This window comes from Myotis yumanensis, unplaced genomic scaffold (assembly GCF_028538775.1).
Source record: "Myotis yumanensis isolate MYYU_CA2020_CCGP unplaced genomic scaffold, mMyoYum1.0.hap1 SCAF_20, whole genome shotgun sequence".
Taxonomy (NCBI): domain Eukaryota; kingdom Metazoa; phylum Chordata; class Mammalia; order Chiroptera; family Vespertilionidae; genus Myotis; species Myotis yumanensis.
Window position 1 is genome coordinate 2,420,548 of NW_027223771.1, and position 20,374 is coordinate 2,440,921.

General features: G+C 43.2%; 1 protein-coding gene across 1 annotated transcript in view; it reads right to left on the reverse strand.

Moving 5' to 3' along the window:
• Positions 1-20,374, reverse strand: part of FANCI (FA complementation group I) — a 52,475-nt gene that overhangs the window by 23,982 nt on the left and 8,119 nt on the right. The window contains exons 6-16 of the mRNA XM_070400761.1: positions 20,307-20,364; positions 17,984-18,025; positions 17,518-17,641; positions 15,532-15,617; positions 13,150-13,276; positions 10,990-11,085; positions 9,673-9,809; positions 7,126-7,306; positions 5,090-5,177; positions 1,899-2,029; positions 940-1,010 (exon numbers count right to left, since the gene is read on the reverse strand). Coding sequence (XP_070256862.1) covers positions 940-1,010; positions 1,899-2,029; positions 5,090-5,177; positions 7,126-7,306; positions 9,673-9,809; positions 10,990-11,085; positions 13,150-13,276; positions 15,532-15,617; positions 17,518-17,641; positions 17,984-18,025; positions 20,307-20,364 — 1,141 coding nt within the window. The remainder of the gene's footprint in view (positions 1-939; positions 1,011-1,898; positions 2,030-5,089; positions 5,178-7,125; positions 7,307-9,672; positions 9,810-10,989; positions 11,086-13,149; positions 13,277-15,531; positions 15,618-17,517; positions 17,642-17,983; positions 18,026-20,306; positions 20,365-20,374) is intronic.

A 20,374-nucleotide genomic window follows, 5' to 3' on the forward strand; every position in this document is an offset into this window, starting at 1 on the left:
TACAACATTCACCTTAGCAGTCAGACATGCATCTGGGTAAGGAGCAACAGAAAACTCAATTCTACAACAGGGGCAATAGCACTGGCTGTTCCTATGGCCATCCATGAGGGCAGCATATTGCCTGTGTGATTTCATACTTAAAGCCCCAAGTGGTTTCACCTAGTACTTGTCTCAGAGTATTTTGTAGGAGATGTATTGTCATCTATAGTTTGTATACTAAGAAATAATGGAAGAGAGGTCGGGAGGCACTGGCTAAGCCAAAAACCAAAAGACCGAGACCCTCAAAAACTGATTTGGTCTACAGTCACTGGCCCACAATTCTGATGTTCACTAAAATAAGCTTTAAAAAAATTTTTTTAACTACATTTTTTATTGATTTCAGAGGAAGGGAGAGGGAAAGAGATACAGAAACATCAATGATGAGAGAGAATCTTTGATTGGCTGTCTCCTGCACACCCCACACTGGGGATTGAGCCCGCAACCTGGGCATGTGCCCTGACTGGGAATCAAACCATGATCTTTTGGTTCATAGGTCAATACTCAACCACTGAGCCACACCGGCCTGGCTAATATTTACTTCTTAATGAAGGTGTTTTCCCTTCAGACTGCTGCCAGCCGGCACCTGACCCTCCTCTGCAGGGCTATTCTAGGGCACAGCAGAGGACCCTCATCACAAGCTCGAATCCAGGCTCCAACACCAACTCCTATTGGACTTGGAAGGTCACGGCCTTCTCTAAGCCGAGGTTCCCTGGTCTGTGAAATGGGAGCTGCAATAACCCTGCAGGACTGCCCTGGAGACTCAGTGAGATAGAGCACTGCGCACAATGCCGTCTGGTGAACGTGTTCGGCTGGGTGAGGCGTTCGCACGGCCCTGTGACCAGGTTGTACGAGGAGGCGGCAGAGAGGGCTGCTAGGAACATTAGACGGGGCGCTACGTACCTGGCGAACATAGCTTTCCGGAGGACCAGTATCAGGGAGTCTCTCATCGACATGCTCACTTTGAGAAGGGGCTGAAAGAGGAAGCATGGAGGGTAAAACCAGAACGAGCTTGCTTATCGGCCTTAGTTCCTTGCTACCCAATGCTGTGACTGTTTGGCTTTTCTAAGGCACTTTTTTTTTTTTTAATGTTTGTACTGATTACAGAGAGGAAGGGAGAGGGAGAGAGAGATAGAAGCATCAAAGATGAGGGAGAATCACCCACTGGCTGCCTCCTGCACACCCCTAGTGGGGATCAAGCCCACAACCCGGGCATGTGCCCTGACCAGGAATTGAACGGTGACCTCCTGGTTCATAGGTTGATGCTCAACCACTGAACCACACCAGCGGGGCTCTAAGGCGCTTTTCTACATGTTTCAGTGTATATCACACTTAGTAATAAGGACAACACTGTAGTTGAAATACTACATTGAAACTAGCCTTTAACTCTATTGTCAATTGGCAATTTTGTAAGAGCCTTTCGATTCCATCACTAACTTGAAAGTGAGTCAAAGGTCAGAGAGTAGCACTGTGAAGACAGGTAAACTTGGAGAACAGAGTCTAGAGCTTGGGGCTCTTGCCCCCGCCCTGCTTTTAAATATATTTTTATTGATTTCAGAGAGGGAGAGAGAAACATGATGACCGAGAATCATGGATCGGCTGCCTCCTGCACGCCCCCTACTGGGGATCAAGCCCGAAACTCAGGCATGTGCCCTTGACCGGGATCGAACCTGGGATCTTTCAGTCCACAAGCCGACGCTCTATCCACTGAACTAAACCAGCTAGGCTGGGGCTCCTGCCCTTTTAATATAAAGTTTAATGTTTTAGAATCAAGAGAAACAGGATTTCTCAGACATATTTATATTCATAAACACATCGGACTCCCACTCCCCCCACCTGGGTTCTCCCCTGGGGAGACTCACCTGCACCGCCTTCAGCAGCCCCTGCACAGTTTGAAGGGGCAGAAAGGACAGATAGTCAAAACTCTCTGTGACTTTAGAAGAACAGCTCTGAAGAACTAAGGGCGAGTACATGATGATGTTTGAAAGCAGTTCTGAAAAACAGAATCCGTTATGAGTTGACTCAAATAACTAAGGATATTTCAAATAAAAGGAAAATTAAAACAGGGAAAGCAATGGTAATAAGTTTGTTTCCTTTCTCAAGTCAAATATGCTGCAATATAGATTTCTACAGATGCTACTTATTTTTCTATGGTCACTGTCTGCTGTAACAGTACAAGACTAGAAAAATTACCTAAGAAAGAAACCCATTGTACTGCATGACAGGTAGCACACAGTATCTTCATCTTCCCAAGCTAAGTCAACAAACACCTAGGAACTTTGATTATCTGTAAGCATACGTATTATGATCCTATACGGAACAGACAAAAGCTCAAAACATGGTCTCGCTCCCTTCAAGAATTTTAATTCGGTTGGAAGTCAAGTAACTATATTTTATAAGAATGAAAGAGGTGCCCTAGCTGGTCTGGCTCAGTGGATAAAGCGTCGGCCTGCGGACTGAAAGGTCCCAGGTTCGATTCTGGTCAAGGGCATGTACCTTGGTTGCAGGCACATCCCCAGTAGGGGGTGTGCAGGAGGCAGCTGATCCATGTTTCTCTCTCATTGATGTTTCTAACTCTCTATCCCTCTCCCTTCCTCTCTGTAAAAAAATCAATAAAATATATTTTTTTTCAAAAAAGAAGAGGTAAATAACAAAATATCAAATAGCTAATAATCCTAACATAGCTTATTGTCTAGAACCGTGGTCGGCAAACTACGGCTCGCCAGCCACATGTGGCTCTTTGGCCCTGTGAGTGTGGCTCTTCCACAAAATACCACGTGCGGGTGCGCACGTACAGTGCAATTGAAACTTCGTGGTCCATGCGTAGAAGTAGGTATTTTGTGGAAGAGCCGGTATTTTGTGGAAGAGCCACACTCAAGGGGCCAAAGAGCTGCATGTGGCTCGTGAGCCGCGGTTTGCCGAGCCGCAGTTTGCTGACTACTGGCCTAGAAAGTTGTAAAAAAAAGAGATCACGCAGGATTTCAAAGAAAGAGACCACGGTTGGCGTGCTTCAGCAGAGAAGAGAAAGCGAAGCCGGCTTCTGGACAATGGGCCACATTAGCGCATCACGAGTCACAAAGGCCTGCTACTCACAAGGGAAAAGCAGGGGGAGGTGCAGGAATGGACAGTGGGCAGTGCGCACATCTGTGCAATGGGGGAGAAGGTTCCGAATAAATAAGTGAATAACTGAAGTTAATGTTGGATCAAATTGTCAAGAACTTTAACTGCAGGACACAGAACTGACAAGTTATTGCTGAGGGAATTAGTGATTCCCAAGTGATGGAGGGTGCGGTAGGACTACCCTCTGGTGGTAATGTGCAGGCTGCACTGCTATAGAGAGAAGAGAAAGCAGGGGATGCGGGTTAGGAAGCTGAGGCAGCGGTCTACATGCAAGGTCACCAGGTGGGAACCAGGCGATGGATGGGGGTGATGGTGAGAAGTAACAGTATGAGGGAAATGATGGGAGAATTTAGCCCAGCCGGCATGGCTCAGTGGTTGAGCTGTGACCTATGAACCAGGAGTTCGATTCCCGGTCAGGGCACATGCCTGGGTTGTAGTCTCGATCCCTAGTAGGGAGTGTGCAGGAGGCAGCAATCAATGATTCTCTCTTATCCCTGATGTTTCTATCTCTTTCCCTCTCCCTTCCTCTCTGAAATATATATATACTGAGTAGCCAGATTATTATGACGGCCCCATCAGTACAATGACGTGAATTCGTTATGCAAATAATAATAAAACCTTGAGAGTATTTGCTTAGGAAGTTTTCAATATTCAGTATTTTTGGAAGTGTCAATGAAATACTGATGGGGTGGTCATAATAATCTGGCCGCTTAGTGTGTGTGTGTGTGTGTGTGTGTGTGTGTGTAAAGAATGGGAGAATTTAGATACAAGTGTATTTAAGAAGATAAAAAAGAATTCCAGCTTCTGGGACTTGGAGAGCCAGGCCTCACATAATAGAAATAGTGGCAATAAAAAAGAGAATTTGTTTGAAGGAACCTCTCTTGCGTTTGCGATATAAGGGAGAATACTAAATGGAAACACCCAGCAGGAATGAAAGCAATGAACTACGGAAAGAGGGCAGTCTAGACATGAAGATTCGGGAGCCGTACCCGTGAAAACAACTGAAATCAGGAAACAGGAATGACATGCAGAAGCAAGAATATGTAAAAAGAGGAACAGACGTCTGCTTCCCACCACGATGCAGCAATAGTGAGCGGATTTTTCCTCCAACTTCAACAACAACAAAAAGGACCAATTATATCAAACAGCAATGTTCAGACACTAGACAAGAGCAGCACAGGACAGCGGCCCCTGAGAAAGGGAAGTAACCAGTGAGCCTTCTCACCGCCCCACCCACAGAGAGGGAAACCCAGATCCAGGTCTCCCTGAGTGACAGGAGCAGAGCTGAGGGTCAGGAAGGCCAGGCAGCTGGAGTTCACGGCAGAGGACCGGAGGGAGAGGGCTGCACAGGGTGAGGCCTGGAAACGTGCCAGTGCGCAGGGTAGAATGGGCGTCCCTGGGGGCAGCAGGACAGCACTCGTGACAATTACCACACAAAGCAGACAGGGCTGATGCAAGGCAAGAGCTTCACTCCTTGGTTATATGCGCCTTCCTTTCTGGACAACCACAGACAACATGAATGGACTCAATGCTTTACTGACGTTATAATAAAAGACTGCACGAAACTACTTTTAATTGCTTTTTTTATGTATATGTGTTTTTAACCCTCACTCAAGGATATTTTCCCATTGATTTTAGAGAGAGTGGAAGAGAGAGGGAGAGAAACATGGATGTGAGAGAAACACATCAACTGGTTGCCTCCCTCAGGCACCCTGACCAGGGTCCGGGCTGGGGAGAAGCCTGCAACTGAGGTACATGCCCTTGACTGGACTGAGGACCCTTCGGTCCGCAGGCCAACGCTCTATCCACTGAGCCAAACCGGCCAGGACTGTTAATTTCTCTTTATCGTTAATTTTTTCCCATGATCAAACCATTATGACACTGAAATGAAAATATTCCTGAGCACTTTAGCCACCTTTTCCAAGTTCCATACCTAAGAAATGGCTGATGGGAGAGGATGCTCTGGTAACAACCCTGTTGAGGACCTGCTCCAGAATTTCCTGTCTGATCATCTCATGGATCTAAAAAGAACAGAAGAACCAGTAAAACATTCCTTGGTGGCTTTCAGCTTATAACTGCATCCACGCATGTTAGGCAGAATGAAGAGCAGTTTAGATATGGGTAAAACCTCAGTGTTTATTTCAAAGACAGATACAATGAGAATCACCTGAAAGACAGGATCTCTCAACCCCACCCTCAAACGACCATGTTCAGGAACCTACAGAGATCCCGACAATGAACATGAACCCGCAATGAAAACATCGCTACATATAACGTTCAACATCAAACAGGAATGACTGCACCTGGGTATCCATTACATGCCGACACCCACATTGCTGACAGTACGCACATTTAATGTAAAATTCATAAGCCCATAAAGTGTCTGAAAACCTAAAAACACCTTCACCAGTGTCTGGAAGCACAATAGTTGCCTTAAAAAGGACTTAAGAATTTTAGTTAAATTTCTTCCCCGAACTGGGTTATTTGAGGTAGATAGTAATAATGAGATTATTAGCAGTCAATTATACGCTCTAGAGATGCCCTGACAAAGCCAATATCTATCTGTGTGAAATCAAATGGAACCTCCCTAGTTTTAAAAAAGATTAAAAATGGAAACTATTAAAGGCTCTTATTCTTAGAATGCCATGTAATCTGATTACTATTAATAAGTCATTTATATAATCTAACATACAACTCTCAAGGGCTATTCTATGACTTTCACTTCATAGTTCCAGATCAGGACACTAGATTAACATTTCAATTAGTATCAAATAGCCCTAGCCGGTTTGGCTCAGTGGACAGAGCGTCGGCCTGCGAACTGAAAGGACCCAGGTTCGATTCCGGTCAAGGGCACATGCCTGGGTTGTGGGCTCAATCCCCAGTGGGGGCCTTGCAGGAGGCAGCCGATCCATGATTCTCTCTCATCATTGATGTTTCTCTCTCTCTCCTTCTTCCTTCCTCTCTGGAAAAAAAAAAATTTAGTATCAAATAATTTCAGCCCACACTTTTGGCATGTAGCCACATTTAACAACTGCACGTCAAGATGACTTAGATGCCCTGGCCAGTGTTGCTCAGTGGCTAGAGTACCAGCCCTCACACCAAAGGGTCAGGGGTTCAATTCCCAGTCAAGAGCACAAACCTGAGCTATAGACTTGATTCCCAACCCTGGTCGGGGCGAATGCAGGAGGCAATTAATCCATGTGTCTCTCTAACATCAAAGTTTCTCTCTTTTTCTCTCTTACCATCCCTCCTCCCTTCCACTCTCTCTACAAAGCAATGGGAAAATATCCTAAGGTGAAGATTAAAAAAAGAAAAGAAAAACAAAGAAGATGACTTAGAGGAATCACTAGCAAAACAACTTTTCTAGCCTCAGATAAGATCTAGCGTTCTTTTTTTTACTTGAAAGAAAATGTATTTTTCAGAGCTGATTCAGAAATTAAGACTGAGATGATAGTCATAAAATATCGTAACGAGTTTAAAAAAGGTAAATTCCCCATTTTGGTTCTTCAACAACAAACTAATAAGCATGATTCTTCAAGTCTGATATTCTACAGCAATGTAAAAGATTATTTTTTTGTATAAAGAAATAGCATTAAAAAACATTCAGAAATGATTTACTGCTGGAGGAAACCATGGGAAAGCTAACATATATTCATACTTCTAAAAAATTATCAGGGGTGGGGGCGGGCTGGAGGGAGTAATGGGGGAGGAAATGGGTCATATGTAATATGTTCAACAATAAAGATTTATTTAAAAAAAGAAATTATCAGAATGAATAAAGAACAGAATGAAAAACTCATACAAATAAAAGATGAGAAAGTATGTATTCCATTAAACTAGAACTGTAATGGGTCAATTACTACACCCCAATCTGTTCCCGAAACTCAATTTCCTGTCCTCCAAACTCCATGCCCCATTCATGATATCATTTAATGAAATCAGGAAGTGGTCGCCAAACTAGAGTCTCACCTTAAAAGCCTCCAACAGGATGTCACCTCCCAGCTTACATGCATGCTGGTTTGGTGTTCTAGAAAGACCGGGGCTGCTTTCAATAGCTTGTCCATCTACAATCTTCTTTGGCCCATATGAATCCATTAAAATGAAACCAAACTGGACTAGGCCCTGGGTAACATGATCCCAACTATGGACACTGCAAGAAAACAAAGCTTAGTTAAAAAAAAAAAAAAAAAAAGAAGTCTAGTGAAACACCTTACCTTTATCTTCGCTGCCATGTTACACAGTTCCCAAACTTGATCCGATAACGATAACCACCCGTCTTCCCTGAACCGTTCCTCCTCATGCATCCTTATGGTGCACAGCATCCTTCTCCACCTTCTCCTCCAAGACCCGCTGTCCCCACTTTATGCCAACAAGTGAGCCCTGACAAGACAGCCCTGAGCTGACACGTGAGTAGAGGATCCTGGGCCTAGCGGCAGAGCGGCTCTCGGGGAGGATGGCGACACGCGGGAGGATATGGGGCCACACGCCTAGAGGATCAGCCTTCAGCACATCTACCGCTATCAGATCAGAGCTACACTGTGTTAAGTAGGTGCGGCCCTCTGAGATGAACTAACGGGGAGCACCAGAAACAGTAAGGAGACAACCAATAATCACCAAATACAAGAAAAAAAAAAGCTGTCTTGAAAGAGAAGCACCTAACTCACTGAATAGAACTAACATCTGAGGGAAAAGGTTACTGGAACACATGGGAGATTTTAAAAGTATAATGATTATCCTCAGAGAAATCTATAGATATATTAAAACCGAAGCAACTGAACAACCGGTTGCTGACGCGCACTGACCCCCAGGGAGCAGACGCTCAACGCAGGAGCTGCCCCCTGGTGGTCAGTGCGCTCCCACAGCCAACCTTCACAGACGGCCGACCTCCTGTGGTCCCTCCCCCCGGCCAGCCAACCTCCCACCAGCTGGCCAGCCCCAATTGAGACTGGGCAAGACAGTCCCAATCGGCCCTGATCACCGGCCAGGCCGAGGGACCCCTCTCGTGCACGAATTTGTGCACTGGGCCTCTAGTAAGAATATAATAGCATGGCCCTAGCCGGTTTTGCTCAGTGGGTAGAGCGTCGGCCTGCGGACTGAAGGGTCCCAGGTTCGATTCCGGTCAAGGGCATGTACCTTGGTTGCAAGGCTCCTCCTGGGCCAGAGCCCTGGTCAGGGTGCGTGCAGGAGGCAACCAATCGATGTGTTTCTCTCACATCAATATTTCTCTCTGTTTTTCCCACTCTGCCTAAAAATCAACGGAAAAATATCCTCGGGTGAGGATTTAAAAAAAAAAGAATACAATAGCATGAAACAAAAACAAACTGTTATAAAAGAAACTGGAAATTTTGGAAATGAAAAACATGATTGCTGGACTGAAAAACCCAACTGATGGACTGATGAGTAAAATGGAGAGAGCTGAAGAACAAATTAATTTGAAGAAAGAGTTAAGGGATTTTTGTAGAACTTCACATAAAAAGACAACAATATGAAAAGCATGAAAGAAAACTTGAGATATGGCACAGAGATCAAGAAAGTCCAATGGCTAATGGGAGAGAACAGAGAGAAAAGGGAAAGGGGTTACTCAAAGAAAATAAAAGGAAAAAACGTCAGCGTTTAGGGGAGACAGGAATTCTTACAGTGAAAGGGCACACCAGTATCAGCCAGTAATAAGTTAACCCCTAGCCAAAACCGGTTTGGCTCAGTGGATAGAGCGTCGGCCTGCAGACTGAAAGGTCCCAGGTTCGATTCCGGTTAAGGGCATGTACCTGGGTTGCGGGCATATCCCCAGTAGGAGGTGTGCAGGAGGCAGCTGATCGATGTTTCTCTCTCATCGATGTTTCTAACTCTCTGTCTCTCTCCCTTCCTCTCTGTAAAAAATCAATAAAATATATTTAAAAAAAAAAAAAAAAAAAAGTTAACCCCTAGAGTGCCGGGAGCACTATCAAAGCTTTGAAATGGCGTCTAGTTCTAAGTCTGCTTTTATTAGTGAAGATGATATTGCTAAATATGTCCATGTAGTAAAAGTTTCCTTAAGTTTTTGAATATGTAACTTCATTTACTTGCGATTCATAATTTTTTTCCTAAACTGCTGTAAAATCAGCAAAAATGCCTTGGCAATTTTACCATAGTTCCTAGGACAGTGATGGCAAACCTTTTGAGCTCGGTGTAACAGCATTTTGAAAAACCCTAACTTAACTCTGGTGCTGTGTCACATATAGAAATTTTTTGATCTTTGCAATCATAGTAAAACAAAGACTTATATTTTTGATATTTATTTTATATATTTAAATGCCATTTAACAAAGAAAAATCAACCCAAAAAATGAGTTCGCGTGTCAGAGGTTCACCATTACTGCCCTAGGATATTGGTTGGCACTCAAAGGGTTAAAAAGGAACTTACACAAACATGAACTGTATTAAATGTCAGCAGTTTTCTCTGATGGGCCATAGGTATGGCACCACATTTTCTAACACCTAACACCTGAGGAACCTACTAGGGTGTGGTTCATGAACTCACCTGTTCTTTACCACTTCCAAGACCATGGTTGAAACACAGGACCGATGAGGGACTAGATTCTGAAGAAATTTTGAGCCTTGGAGAAGCTGAAGATCCTTAAAGCTTTTAAAAACTGAAGCCTTTAAAAGATCAAACACCTAATACAATGAAAGAAATAGGAAAATGAAGCAAAAAATGATGTTCCCTGCCACAGAATCTTAACCTTGTCATAGTTCCTACTTGCTGCTTTACTCTCATATCCCCATGACAACTGTCTCACTAGATGAGTACGACATAAAAATTATGACTTTCAGTGGGAACTTAAGAGACAGGCCTTCCCACAAGTAGAGAACACATGAGCAAAAAGGGCAAAGAATTTTATCCTTTCATCCTTGCAACTAACCTATTCACCATTATTTCAACGTGATCAGGGACAATTTCTTAGAAAGCTAATCCTATATAATAAAGAGGTAATATGCAAATTGACCATCACACACTGGCACAAGATGGCCACCACAAGATGGTCTGCAAGGGAGGGCAGTTTGGGGCAATCGGCTGGCAGGGGAGGGCAGCTGTGGGTGACCAGGCCTGCAGGGGAGGGCAGTTGGGGGCATTCAGGCCAGCAGGCAGAAGTGGTTAGGGGCAATCAGGTAGGCAGGCAGGTGAGCAGTTGGCAACCAGCAGTCCCAGATTGTGAGAGGGATGTCTGACGGCAGTCGGACAGCTCCCAAGGGGTCCCAGATTGGCAAGGGTGCAGGCTGGGCTGAGGGACACCCCCCCCCCACCCCAGTGCACGAAATTCATGCACCAGGCCTCTAGTAGAACATAATAGACCATAACAGAACTGCTGAATACCCAGCTAAACTTCCCATCCTTGCTACCTGTACTGTGTGATGTTGCCATTTTTATTCACCTCTCTTACCAAACAATAGGAAATAGAGGTATAAAGCAAGTACCTGAAGAAAAGTCTTCAAGCAACCCCCAGACAACAGTGTGGGCCTACGTGTCTTTTTTATTGTTGTTAATCCTCACCCGAGGATACTTTTCCATAGAGAAAGTGGAAGGGACAGAGACAGACACACATCAACTGGTGCCTCCTGCACAAAGCCCTGGGATCCAGACTCTTGACTGGAATTGAACCCAGGACCCTTCAGTCCGAGGGCCGACGCTCTACCCACTAAGGCAAACTGGCTAGGGCCCTACATGTCTTGTAGAGGAATTTGCTGCTGGCAGGATTGAGGTGGAATTGTTTAGGAAAGGATAATAATAATGAAAAAAATACAGGCTCTTGAACTCTGTATCAGCTATAGAAGGAACCAAAAAGTCATTAATAAATACCTGCTCTTCAAACCTTTGTATTCTTGCTACAGAGAGCAGGAGGGCAATGCTGAAGGGACATATGTAATTATTACTGAAATCTCCTTGCTGTCCTGCCTAGAACAGATAAACAAAAAAGGAGTCATTACTTACATCTTAAAAGTGTAACACAGTCTAAAAAAAGTTCCTTAAATACATCAGAAACCTGTATGTCGGAGCTAAAATATAAAACTTTTGGAAGAAAACAGCAGAAAATCTTTAAGAACCTGAATTAGGCAAATACTTTCTTATACACAATACCAAAAGCAAAATTATGTAAGAAAAAAAATAGATATATTGGACATTATCAAAATTCAGAACTTTTTTGTGCTTCAAAAGACACCACTAAGAAAATTAAAGACAAGCCATAGACTAGGAAAAATTTGTGCTACATATATATATAATAAAGGGCTTATACCCAGAATACACAAAGAATTCTTCAAACTCAATAATAAGACATCCAATGAAAAAAAGAAATGGCTGGTACCAGGATGGGGCAAGGAATGTACAAAGTGAGCCTTGGATAGTTTATGCCATAAACATGTCCAAGGACTAAAGGGATCAGGACACATGAGCAAATTAGAAGGATCCAGGTGGCCAAATATGGGTCACTTTGAGCAATGCTTTGCGTACACTGTATTTAAAAAGGTTCATGGGTACGTACTGATATTTCCCAAAAAATTAGAAGGCAAAAGGAAGGCTCTTTTCACAGAAAAAGGGCAATCAATAATGCAGAAAAACCATTTTAATTTTCATTCTACCATTTTGCAACTCCCAGCATAATTACTGATGGAGACCAAGAATCCTCAGTACATAAGACAAAAACTACATGTGAAAGGCTACTGAGGACAAGGCCTGTCACATGATCTCAAATTATGTTCCCATGGATGACTTTCAAATTATAAAAGGAAACATGTATTTTTGCAAATGAAGAAAACTGATGGTCGTTGTCTTAAGCAGAAGATTTAGCATCAGCAGCAGTAGACAGGCGGCTAACCATGAGCCTTCGGATGTAATGCCACGGCACAGAGGCTGGCAAACGACAGCCTGCAGGCCAAAATCTACCGTTTCTGTACAGCCCATGAGCTACAAGTTGTTTTTACGTTTTTAAATTGTTGAGGGAGAAAAATATCAAAGGAATATTTCATGATGCATGAAAATTAAATAAAATTCAAATTTCAGTGCCCTTAGAGTTTCACTGGCTCATACATACTCATTCATTTATGTGTAAATCTAGGTGAAGGGTAGACAGATGTTTGTCCTGCTAAAATATTTCAACTTTTCTGTGGGTTAAACATTTCAAAACAAAGTATTAGGGAAAAATAGGTCCTTTATCTGTATACTACCTTTCTTTAAAAGAGTTTGGAATCCTTCTGATTTTTATCTTAGTACTTCACAAATATTTAATGAATGACTTAGTTTCACAAAACCTCATAATATACTAGAAATAGGCAATATCCCTAATTCATAAATGGGCAAACAGGTCAGTATTGACGTTAACGTAAGATACTAGTGGAATTAAGATTAAAATTTCAGTTTCTTGCTGAACAGTTCTCATCTTCCTTTTTAAATTTTTTTTTGTTTTAATATATTTTTTATTGATTTCAGAGAGGGAGAGAGGGATAGAAACATCAACGATGAGAATCATGGATCGGCTGCCTCCTGCATGCCCCACACTGGGGGTCGAGCCTGCAACCCAGGCATGTGCCCTGACCAAGAATCGTCCCGTGACTTCCTGGTTCATAGGTCGAAGCTCAACCACTGAGCAACACTGGCCGGGCTTTTTCTTTTCAAACACTAGAACATTTAAGGAATGGCTTTCACCAGTTAACTGCCACAATATTTTGAATTTAATTTAAAAAGATCCACCACTTGCGTCATAGATGCTTATGGCATACAAATGGTTAAAATGGAACTTGCTTACCAATGTGGTGACGTCAAAGTCAAAAAAGAGATCTTCTACCAAGCATGTCAAACTTGTGGCCCGCCGGCCACGAGTTTGACATGCTTGCTCTAGACCCAGGGTCATTCTGCAATATTCCTCCTTGCTTCCTTCCTGTCATGAACTGGCATGGACGGGGCCTGAGCTCAGACATCCCTGCTTCACAGAGATCCCGGGTCACCTCAAGAGCTTGCCCCTACCTTTAAGTGTTTCAGGAGTTCTCTGCCCAGTTCACAGTCCAATGTCATGGCAAACACAATGTGGAGAATAACGGTGCCTTCCACGTGACGAAGTTCACCTGACGGCACGGTAATAAGATCCAAGAGCCTGAAAGAGTCAGCAGAAAAGTATGAAGAGACAGCCGGGCACATGCTCCGATGAACAAGCGGACCAACGCGGGCTGAACTCATGGTCGCTGGAGGAAGGCAGCAAGTACCGATTCCACCGCCTCGTGCTCTGCTCCCTTTTGCAACAAAACTTCCTGAAGTGTCTACAGTCATTATTTCCACTTCTTGTCCTCTTCCCAGTTAAATACAATTCATTTAGGCTCCGTCCCCTCCCAATTCTCACCCCCAATGCCACTGGCTAGTATTGCAAGGGTTCCAAATGATCCCTCTGCTGCCAAAACCAATCATCAAGTCCCATATTAACGCCTCAGCCAATTCCACACAACCAACCACTTTTTTCTTGACGTACTTTCTTCTCTGAGGTTCTGGGGCACTGTCACAGGCCTCTAATCAATTCTCTTTTTTTTTTTTGCTGGTTCACCCTCCATTTATTTATTTATTTATTTATTAAATATTTTTATTGATTTCAGAGAGGAAGAGAGAGATAAAAAGATCAATGATGAGAGAGAATCATGGATCAGCTGTCTCCTGCACGTCTCACACTGGGGATCGAGCCCGCAACCGGGCATGTGCCCTGACCAGGAATCGAACCGTGACCTCCTGGTTCCCAGGTGGATGCTCAACCACTGAGCCACGCCGGCCGGGCTCACCCTCCTTTTAAATGGTGGGATGCCTCCGGGTTCAGCACTGGGTTTCTTTCTCTTCTCCTCACACTTTCCCTAGGTGACCCCATCTGGTCCCTTCCGACCTCTATCTCCACTCGGGCCTCTCCCTGTAACACCAGACTGCCTGCTGAACACCTCCGCATGGGATGCTAACACACCCCTCAACGCAACAGGGTCACAGCTGGGTTTATTTCCTCCGAAACCCACTTTCCTGTCAGTCTTTCCTGAGTAACAAGATCACCTTCGCAGCCAAATAACTACAAGTTACTCCAGAGCAGAGGCAGTAGGCTGCAACAGGACTAAGAGTGTGAATTCTAGCCCTGGGTGGGTAGCTCACTTGGTTATACAGCATTGTCCCGATATACCAAGGTTGGGAGTTTGATCCCCAGCCAGGGCACATACAAGAAGCAACTAATGAATGTATAAATAAATGGAAGAATAAATTGATATTCTCTTTCTCTCTCTCCTTTCCTCTCTCTCTCTAAAATTAACAAGTAAAAAAAAAAAGAGTGTGAATTCTACAGCCAAGCTGTCTGGATTCAAACCCCGCTCCAACATGCCCTGGCTAGAGAATCTTGGGAAATTCCTCAATTTCACGGTGCCTTGGTTTCTGCACCCAAAAAATAGAAACTAAATAAGGTTGTTGTGAGGTTTAAAGTGCTTAAAACAGCACGTGGCACAGATAAGCACTTACAAATATTTGCTGTAAAAAAATCCCTTTTCAGACCATCTCCGTGCTGTCTCCTGCCTTTCTATACTAACTGTTTCACTAACTTAAAATGTTCTTTTCCCTGTCCTGACCGGTTTGGCTCAGTGGATAGGGTGTCGGCCTGCAGACTCAAGGGTCCCAGGTTCGATTCCGGTCAAGGGCATGTACCTTGGTTGCGGGCACATCCCCAGTGGGGAGTGTGCAGGAGGCAGCTGATTGATGTTTCTCTCTCATGGATGTTTCTGATTCTCTATACTTCTCCCTTCCTCTCTGTAAAAAATCAATAAAAAATATAAAAAAATAATAATAAAAAAATGTTCTTTTCCCTGATCTACATATTGTGGCTCTTACCATTCAGTTAAAACAGCAGCTTCTCAGAGAGGGAGGGCTCCCTGACTACCCAACACAATGCTGTGATAGTGGCTATGCTGCCTCTATCACATCTTTCATCTGAGTTACATGCACTTTCCACTCTAATGTTTTCCTCATTTTCTGTTCTTTTCTCACTAAAATGTAAGCTCCACGAGAGCAGGGGCCTTGCCTGACTGACGGGCTCACCGCTGTAGACCCAGGACCACACAGTTCCTGGCACAGAGGAGACACTTAACAATAAATAGCTTTTAAACTTACAACTTACAGAACAGTTACTGCTATTTTCCCGGAAAGGGGCAAATGAAAAGAGTTGAGGAGGCTGCACGGTTCATTAACGTTATCACTGGGCGGCTAGGAGAGGGTTAGGGAAGCTCTGGGCTCGGAGGTGAAGGCAGGGACCGGAAGGTTAGAGAACAGTGAAGTAACTACGATGCACAATGAAGAGATACATCTGTAAAAGGGGTTTTGTTTCTAAACTGTATTACTCACTCGTCACCACTCTGTTCCTCTTTGTGCTGCTTGTCTAGCTCGTTGAAAAACGCTATGATGCCTTCCAGAACCCTCTTTCTGCCCCCCTGAAAAAACACAGAACAGGCAAGATCAGCAAGTTGAACTTTTCAGCTTAAAGGCTTCTCAAGGATAAATTTAAATAAACAAATTACATCCTAGAGTCACAGTAAGAATTTATGAATACGGAATACTTTCATGTTAAAATTGAGTTTAGCCGAAACCGGTTTGGCTCAGTGGATAGAGCGTCGGCCTGCAGACTTAAGGGTCCCGGGTTCGATTCCGGTCAAGGGCATGTGCCTGGGTTGCAGGCACATCCCCAGTGGGAGATGTGCAGGAGGCAGCTGATCGATGTCATCGATGTTTCTAACTCTCTCTATCTCTCTCCCTTCCTCTCTGTAAAAAATCAATAAAATATATTTAAAAAAAAAAAAAAAAATTGAGTTTAAAATACATCTTTTAAAAAAAAAATTTCCATTGAAACAGCCTAAGTGCCCATCAGCAGATGAGTGGATTAAAAAACTGGTACATCTACACAATGGAATACTACACTGCTATAAAAAAGGAACTTTTACCATTTGCAAGAGCATGGATGGACCTGGAGAGCATTATGCTAAGCAGAATAAGCCAGTTGGAGAAAGATAAGTATCACATGATCTCACTCATTTGTGGAATATGATGAACAACACAGACTGAAGAATAAAAATGGATCCAAAGACAGAAGCACCAGACTGTCAAACCTCAGAGGGAAAACAGGGGAGGGCGGGGAAGGAGAGGGGAGGGTTAGAGTTCAACCAAAGGACTTGCATGCATGCATGTTAGCGTAACCAATGGTCACAGACACTGAGGCAGTGGGAGCTTGTCCTGGGGGGTGAGAGTGGACAGGGAGGGATCGATGGGGAAAAAAGGAGACATATGTAATACTTTAAACCAGCGGTTGCCAACTAACTGGTGGTCCGTGAGGCCCAAAAGGTTGGCGACCCCTGCTTTAAGCAATAAAGAAATTAATAAAAAAAATAAATAAAAAGATAAATAAAAATAAAGTTTCTATTGATTTCAGAGAGAGGGAGAGAGAGAGAGAAACATCAATGATGAGAGAGAATTTGATCAGCTGCCTCCTGCATGCCCCACACTGGGGATGGAGCCCACAACCTGGGCATGTGCTCTGACCAGGAATTGAACCATGACCTCTGGTTCATGCGTTGACACTCAACCACTGAACCACACCGGCTGGGCTAAAATACATCTTAATACCAGACTTAAGGGGCCTATAGCCCACCCTTTCTGAGATCTGTATTCCTTTTCCTACCACACACCAAACATTCTGACAAGCTGTTTTCCTGGGCTGAGGACCTTTTGACTAGATCAAATCACCAAACAGGGCATGAAAGCAACCATGGCCTAGTACAGCGATGGCAAGCCTATGACACGCGTGTCAGAGGTGACACACAAACTCATTTTTTTGGTTGATTTTTCTTTGTTAAATGGCATTTAAATATATAAAATAAATATCAAAAATATAAATCTTTGCTTTACTATAGTTGCAGATATCAAAAAATTTCTATATGTGACACGGCACCAGAGTTAAGTTAGGGTTTTTCAAAATGCTGACACGCCGAGCTCAAAAGGTTCGCCATCACTGGCCTAGTAGGTACATCAGGGTAAGAATAAGCTGAAGGGGCCTGGCTGGACATCCCACTGGAGTTAAAAAAGAAACAATGCAGCTCGGCCGGTGTGGCTCAGTGGTTGAGCATCGACCTATGAACCAGGAGGTCACTAGTTCGATTCCCGGTCAGGGCACATTTCCGGGTTGTGTGCTCCATCCCGTGTGGGGTGTGCAGGAGACAGCCGATCCATGATTGTCTCTCGTCACTGATGTTTCTCTGTCTCTCCTCCTCCTTTCCTCTCTGAAATCAATAAAAATATTTTTTAAAAAAGAAACGAAAAGAAACAATGCTGTCCTCCTACCTTGGAGGAGAGAATCAGCAGCTGATAGACCAAAGGCGGTATTTCCTGCAGGTTCAGCTTGGAGAACATCTTGAACACTTTTTCCATCACGAGTTCCATCTCTTCTGCAGTCAGAGGCACATCCCTGTGGATCAAAGATGCTATGGGCCAGAGCCTAATCACACCACAGCCTAATGTGGGAGATACTAGAATAGTATAATGCCCCTTCTGCATTTTCTCCAACAGAGAACCTTAAAGGAAACCAAGAACCTGACCTAAGCAAAGTCGCCTTGGAAAAAAATCATAAACTTATATTTTAAGAAAGCTAATAAAGCAAAAAAGAGAGAGTGGGGGGTAATCCTGTAACAGAAAATAGAGGTACCAACACTCTCATGGGGGAGAGAGTGGGTGTGAGCTGTTACATTTCAGCTGGTAGCAGGGGAGCTCACATGCAGGACAGAGGAGAAAAGGGCAGGATGATACTTACTTGAACATGGAGGTGAGCTGAATCACGTATCGCTGATCCCATCTGGTTAAAGATAATGATGAAGAAGATGTAAGTTCATCGCATTTTAACTTATAAAATGAGGAAGGAGGGGGGAAAATTAGGGCCATTTCAGGTGTGATTTGGTACCACTGGGAAACAAGATCCAAGAGATAACATATAAAACCACAAAATACATGCTTTTAACCTAGCAGACTGGTAGGTAATCAAAGTCTGATGATATTCAATGCTGGTGAGATTGTGGGAAAGAAACACTGCTCACCTGCTGTTTTAGGGAGTGTACACTGACACAGACCTCCTGGGAAGACAAGACTCCCCGACTTTAAAGGTGCACATAATACTCGGTGAGGATTAAAAAAAAAAAAAAATATATATATATATATATATATATATACTTATACGTACATGCACATAAGCACAGACCCACCCAAGTCTCTATTAGAAAGATACCCCCTCTACATGCTTGTAACAGGTCACCCAGACATATATGTTCACTGCAGCACTTGTTATAATAGCAAAACGGTATTGATCAAATATTATTGGGGGGGGAAAAATCTAACAACTGGATATTAGCTAAATAGACTACTGTAGAACTATTAAAAAATGATGCAAAAAAAATGATGTAGTTTTATACACACACATGAACAGAAGTGGGATATGAATAACACAATGTGTACTGAGTAAGATCCTTTGTGTAATTAAAAACAAATGAATCAGCCCAGTGGCGTGGCTCAGTGGTTGAGCGTCAGCCTATGAACGAGGAGGTCACAGTTCAATTCTTGTTCAGGGGTGTACAGAGGCAGCCAATCAGTGATTCTCTCTCATCATTGATGTTTCTCTCTCTCCCTCTCCCTTCCTCTCTGAAATCAATAAAAATATATTTAAAAACAAATGAATCAATGGATAAATTTATATTGCTGATACACATGCCTAATATCATTTATGTAAAAGATCTTATATAAGAAACTATAAAAGTGGTCATCTTGCCCTGACTGGTTTGGCTCAGTAAATAGAGCGTCGGCCTGACTGAAGGGTCCCGGGTTCGATTCCGGTCAAGGGCATGTACCTTGGTTGTGGGCACATCCCCAGTAGGGAGTGTGCAGGAGGCAGCTGATCGATGTTTCTCTCTCATTGATGTTTCTGGCTCTCTATCTCTCTCCCTTCCTCTCTGTAAAAAATCAATAAAATATATTTTAAAAAAGTGGTCATCTTTGGTTTAGATAATGTTGGATATTTCCTTCTGATTCTTTTTAATATGCCTAACTATAATCATATTTTTCTATAACTCAGTATTATTCTCTTTATATTTCACTGACTATACAGTGAAGGCTTTTCATCTTTGATTTATGTCTTTTTTTTTTTTAATATATTTTATTGATTTTTTTACAGAGAGGAAGGGAAAGAGAGAGTTAGAAACATTGATCAGCTGCCTCCTGCACACCCCCTACTGGGGATGTGCCTGCAACCCAGGTACATGCCCTTGACCGGAATCGAACCCGGGACCCTTCAGTCCGCAGGCCGACGCTCTATCCACTGAGCCAAACCGGTTTCGGCTATACATTTTACTCTTAATGGGTATAAATTTCATGTCTCTTATTTTATGATTAAGTTGATCACCAATGTCTTTGTTGAACATATCCATGTATGAGAATTTTCTTTTATGTTGGACTCTTTTCTTAGGGTAATTCCCATATTTCTGGGTTTGAAGATATAAACATCACTTACATACTCCACTCCCTCAAAAAAATATAAAAGATATAGCAGAAGGGTGATTTCCCAGCCTTAGGGATCTTACGACTCCAAATAATACTGGTGGACTAAATTGCTGTGTTAAGATGGACAGTCAAATAAACAGAAATTATATGTATAATCTTAGAACAAAGAATGTAGTAAATAATCACTCAAAAATGCATCACAGCCTAAGTGGTTTTATACAAGTGGCACATTATAAATGAACTAGAACATTCAGTGACATGAATTCCTAAAACCAATGGGAATTCTTCCTTCTTCCTTCCTTTCTCTTCTTTCTTCCAATATATTTTCACTGATTTCAGAGAGGAAGGGAGAGGGAGAGAGAGATAGAAACATCAATGATGAGAGAATCATCCATTGGCTGCCTCCTGCACACCCCTCACTGGGGTTAGAGCCCACAACCCGGGCATGTGCCCCTGACCAGAATGGAACCCGGGACTTCAGTCCGCAGGCGGATGCTCTATCCACTGAGCCAAACTGGCTATGACAGGAATTCTTTCATTGGGCCCTTACAGTCAGGAGAAAGTTCTACACAGTAATGAGAAGGACTCACCTGCCAGAACAGAGGGTGCTGATCAACTGCTTCTTAGATTCTTCCCCACTCAGTTCATCTAGAAATGC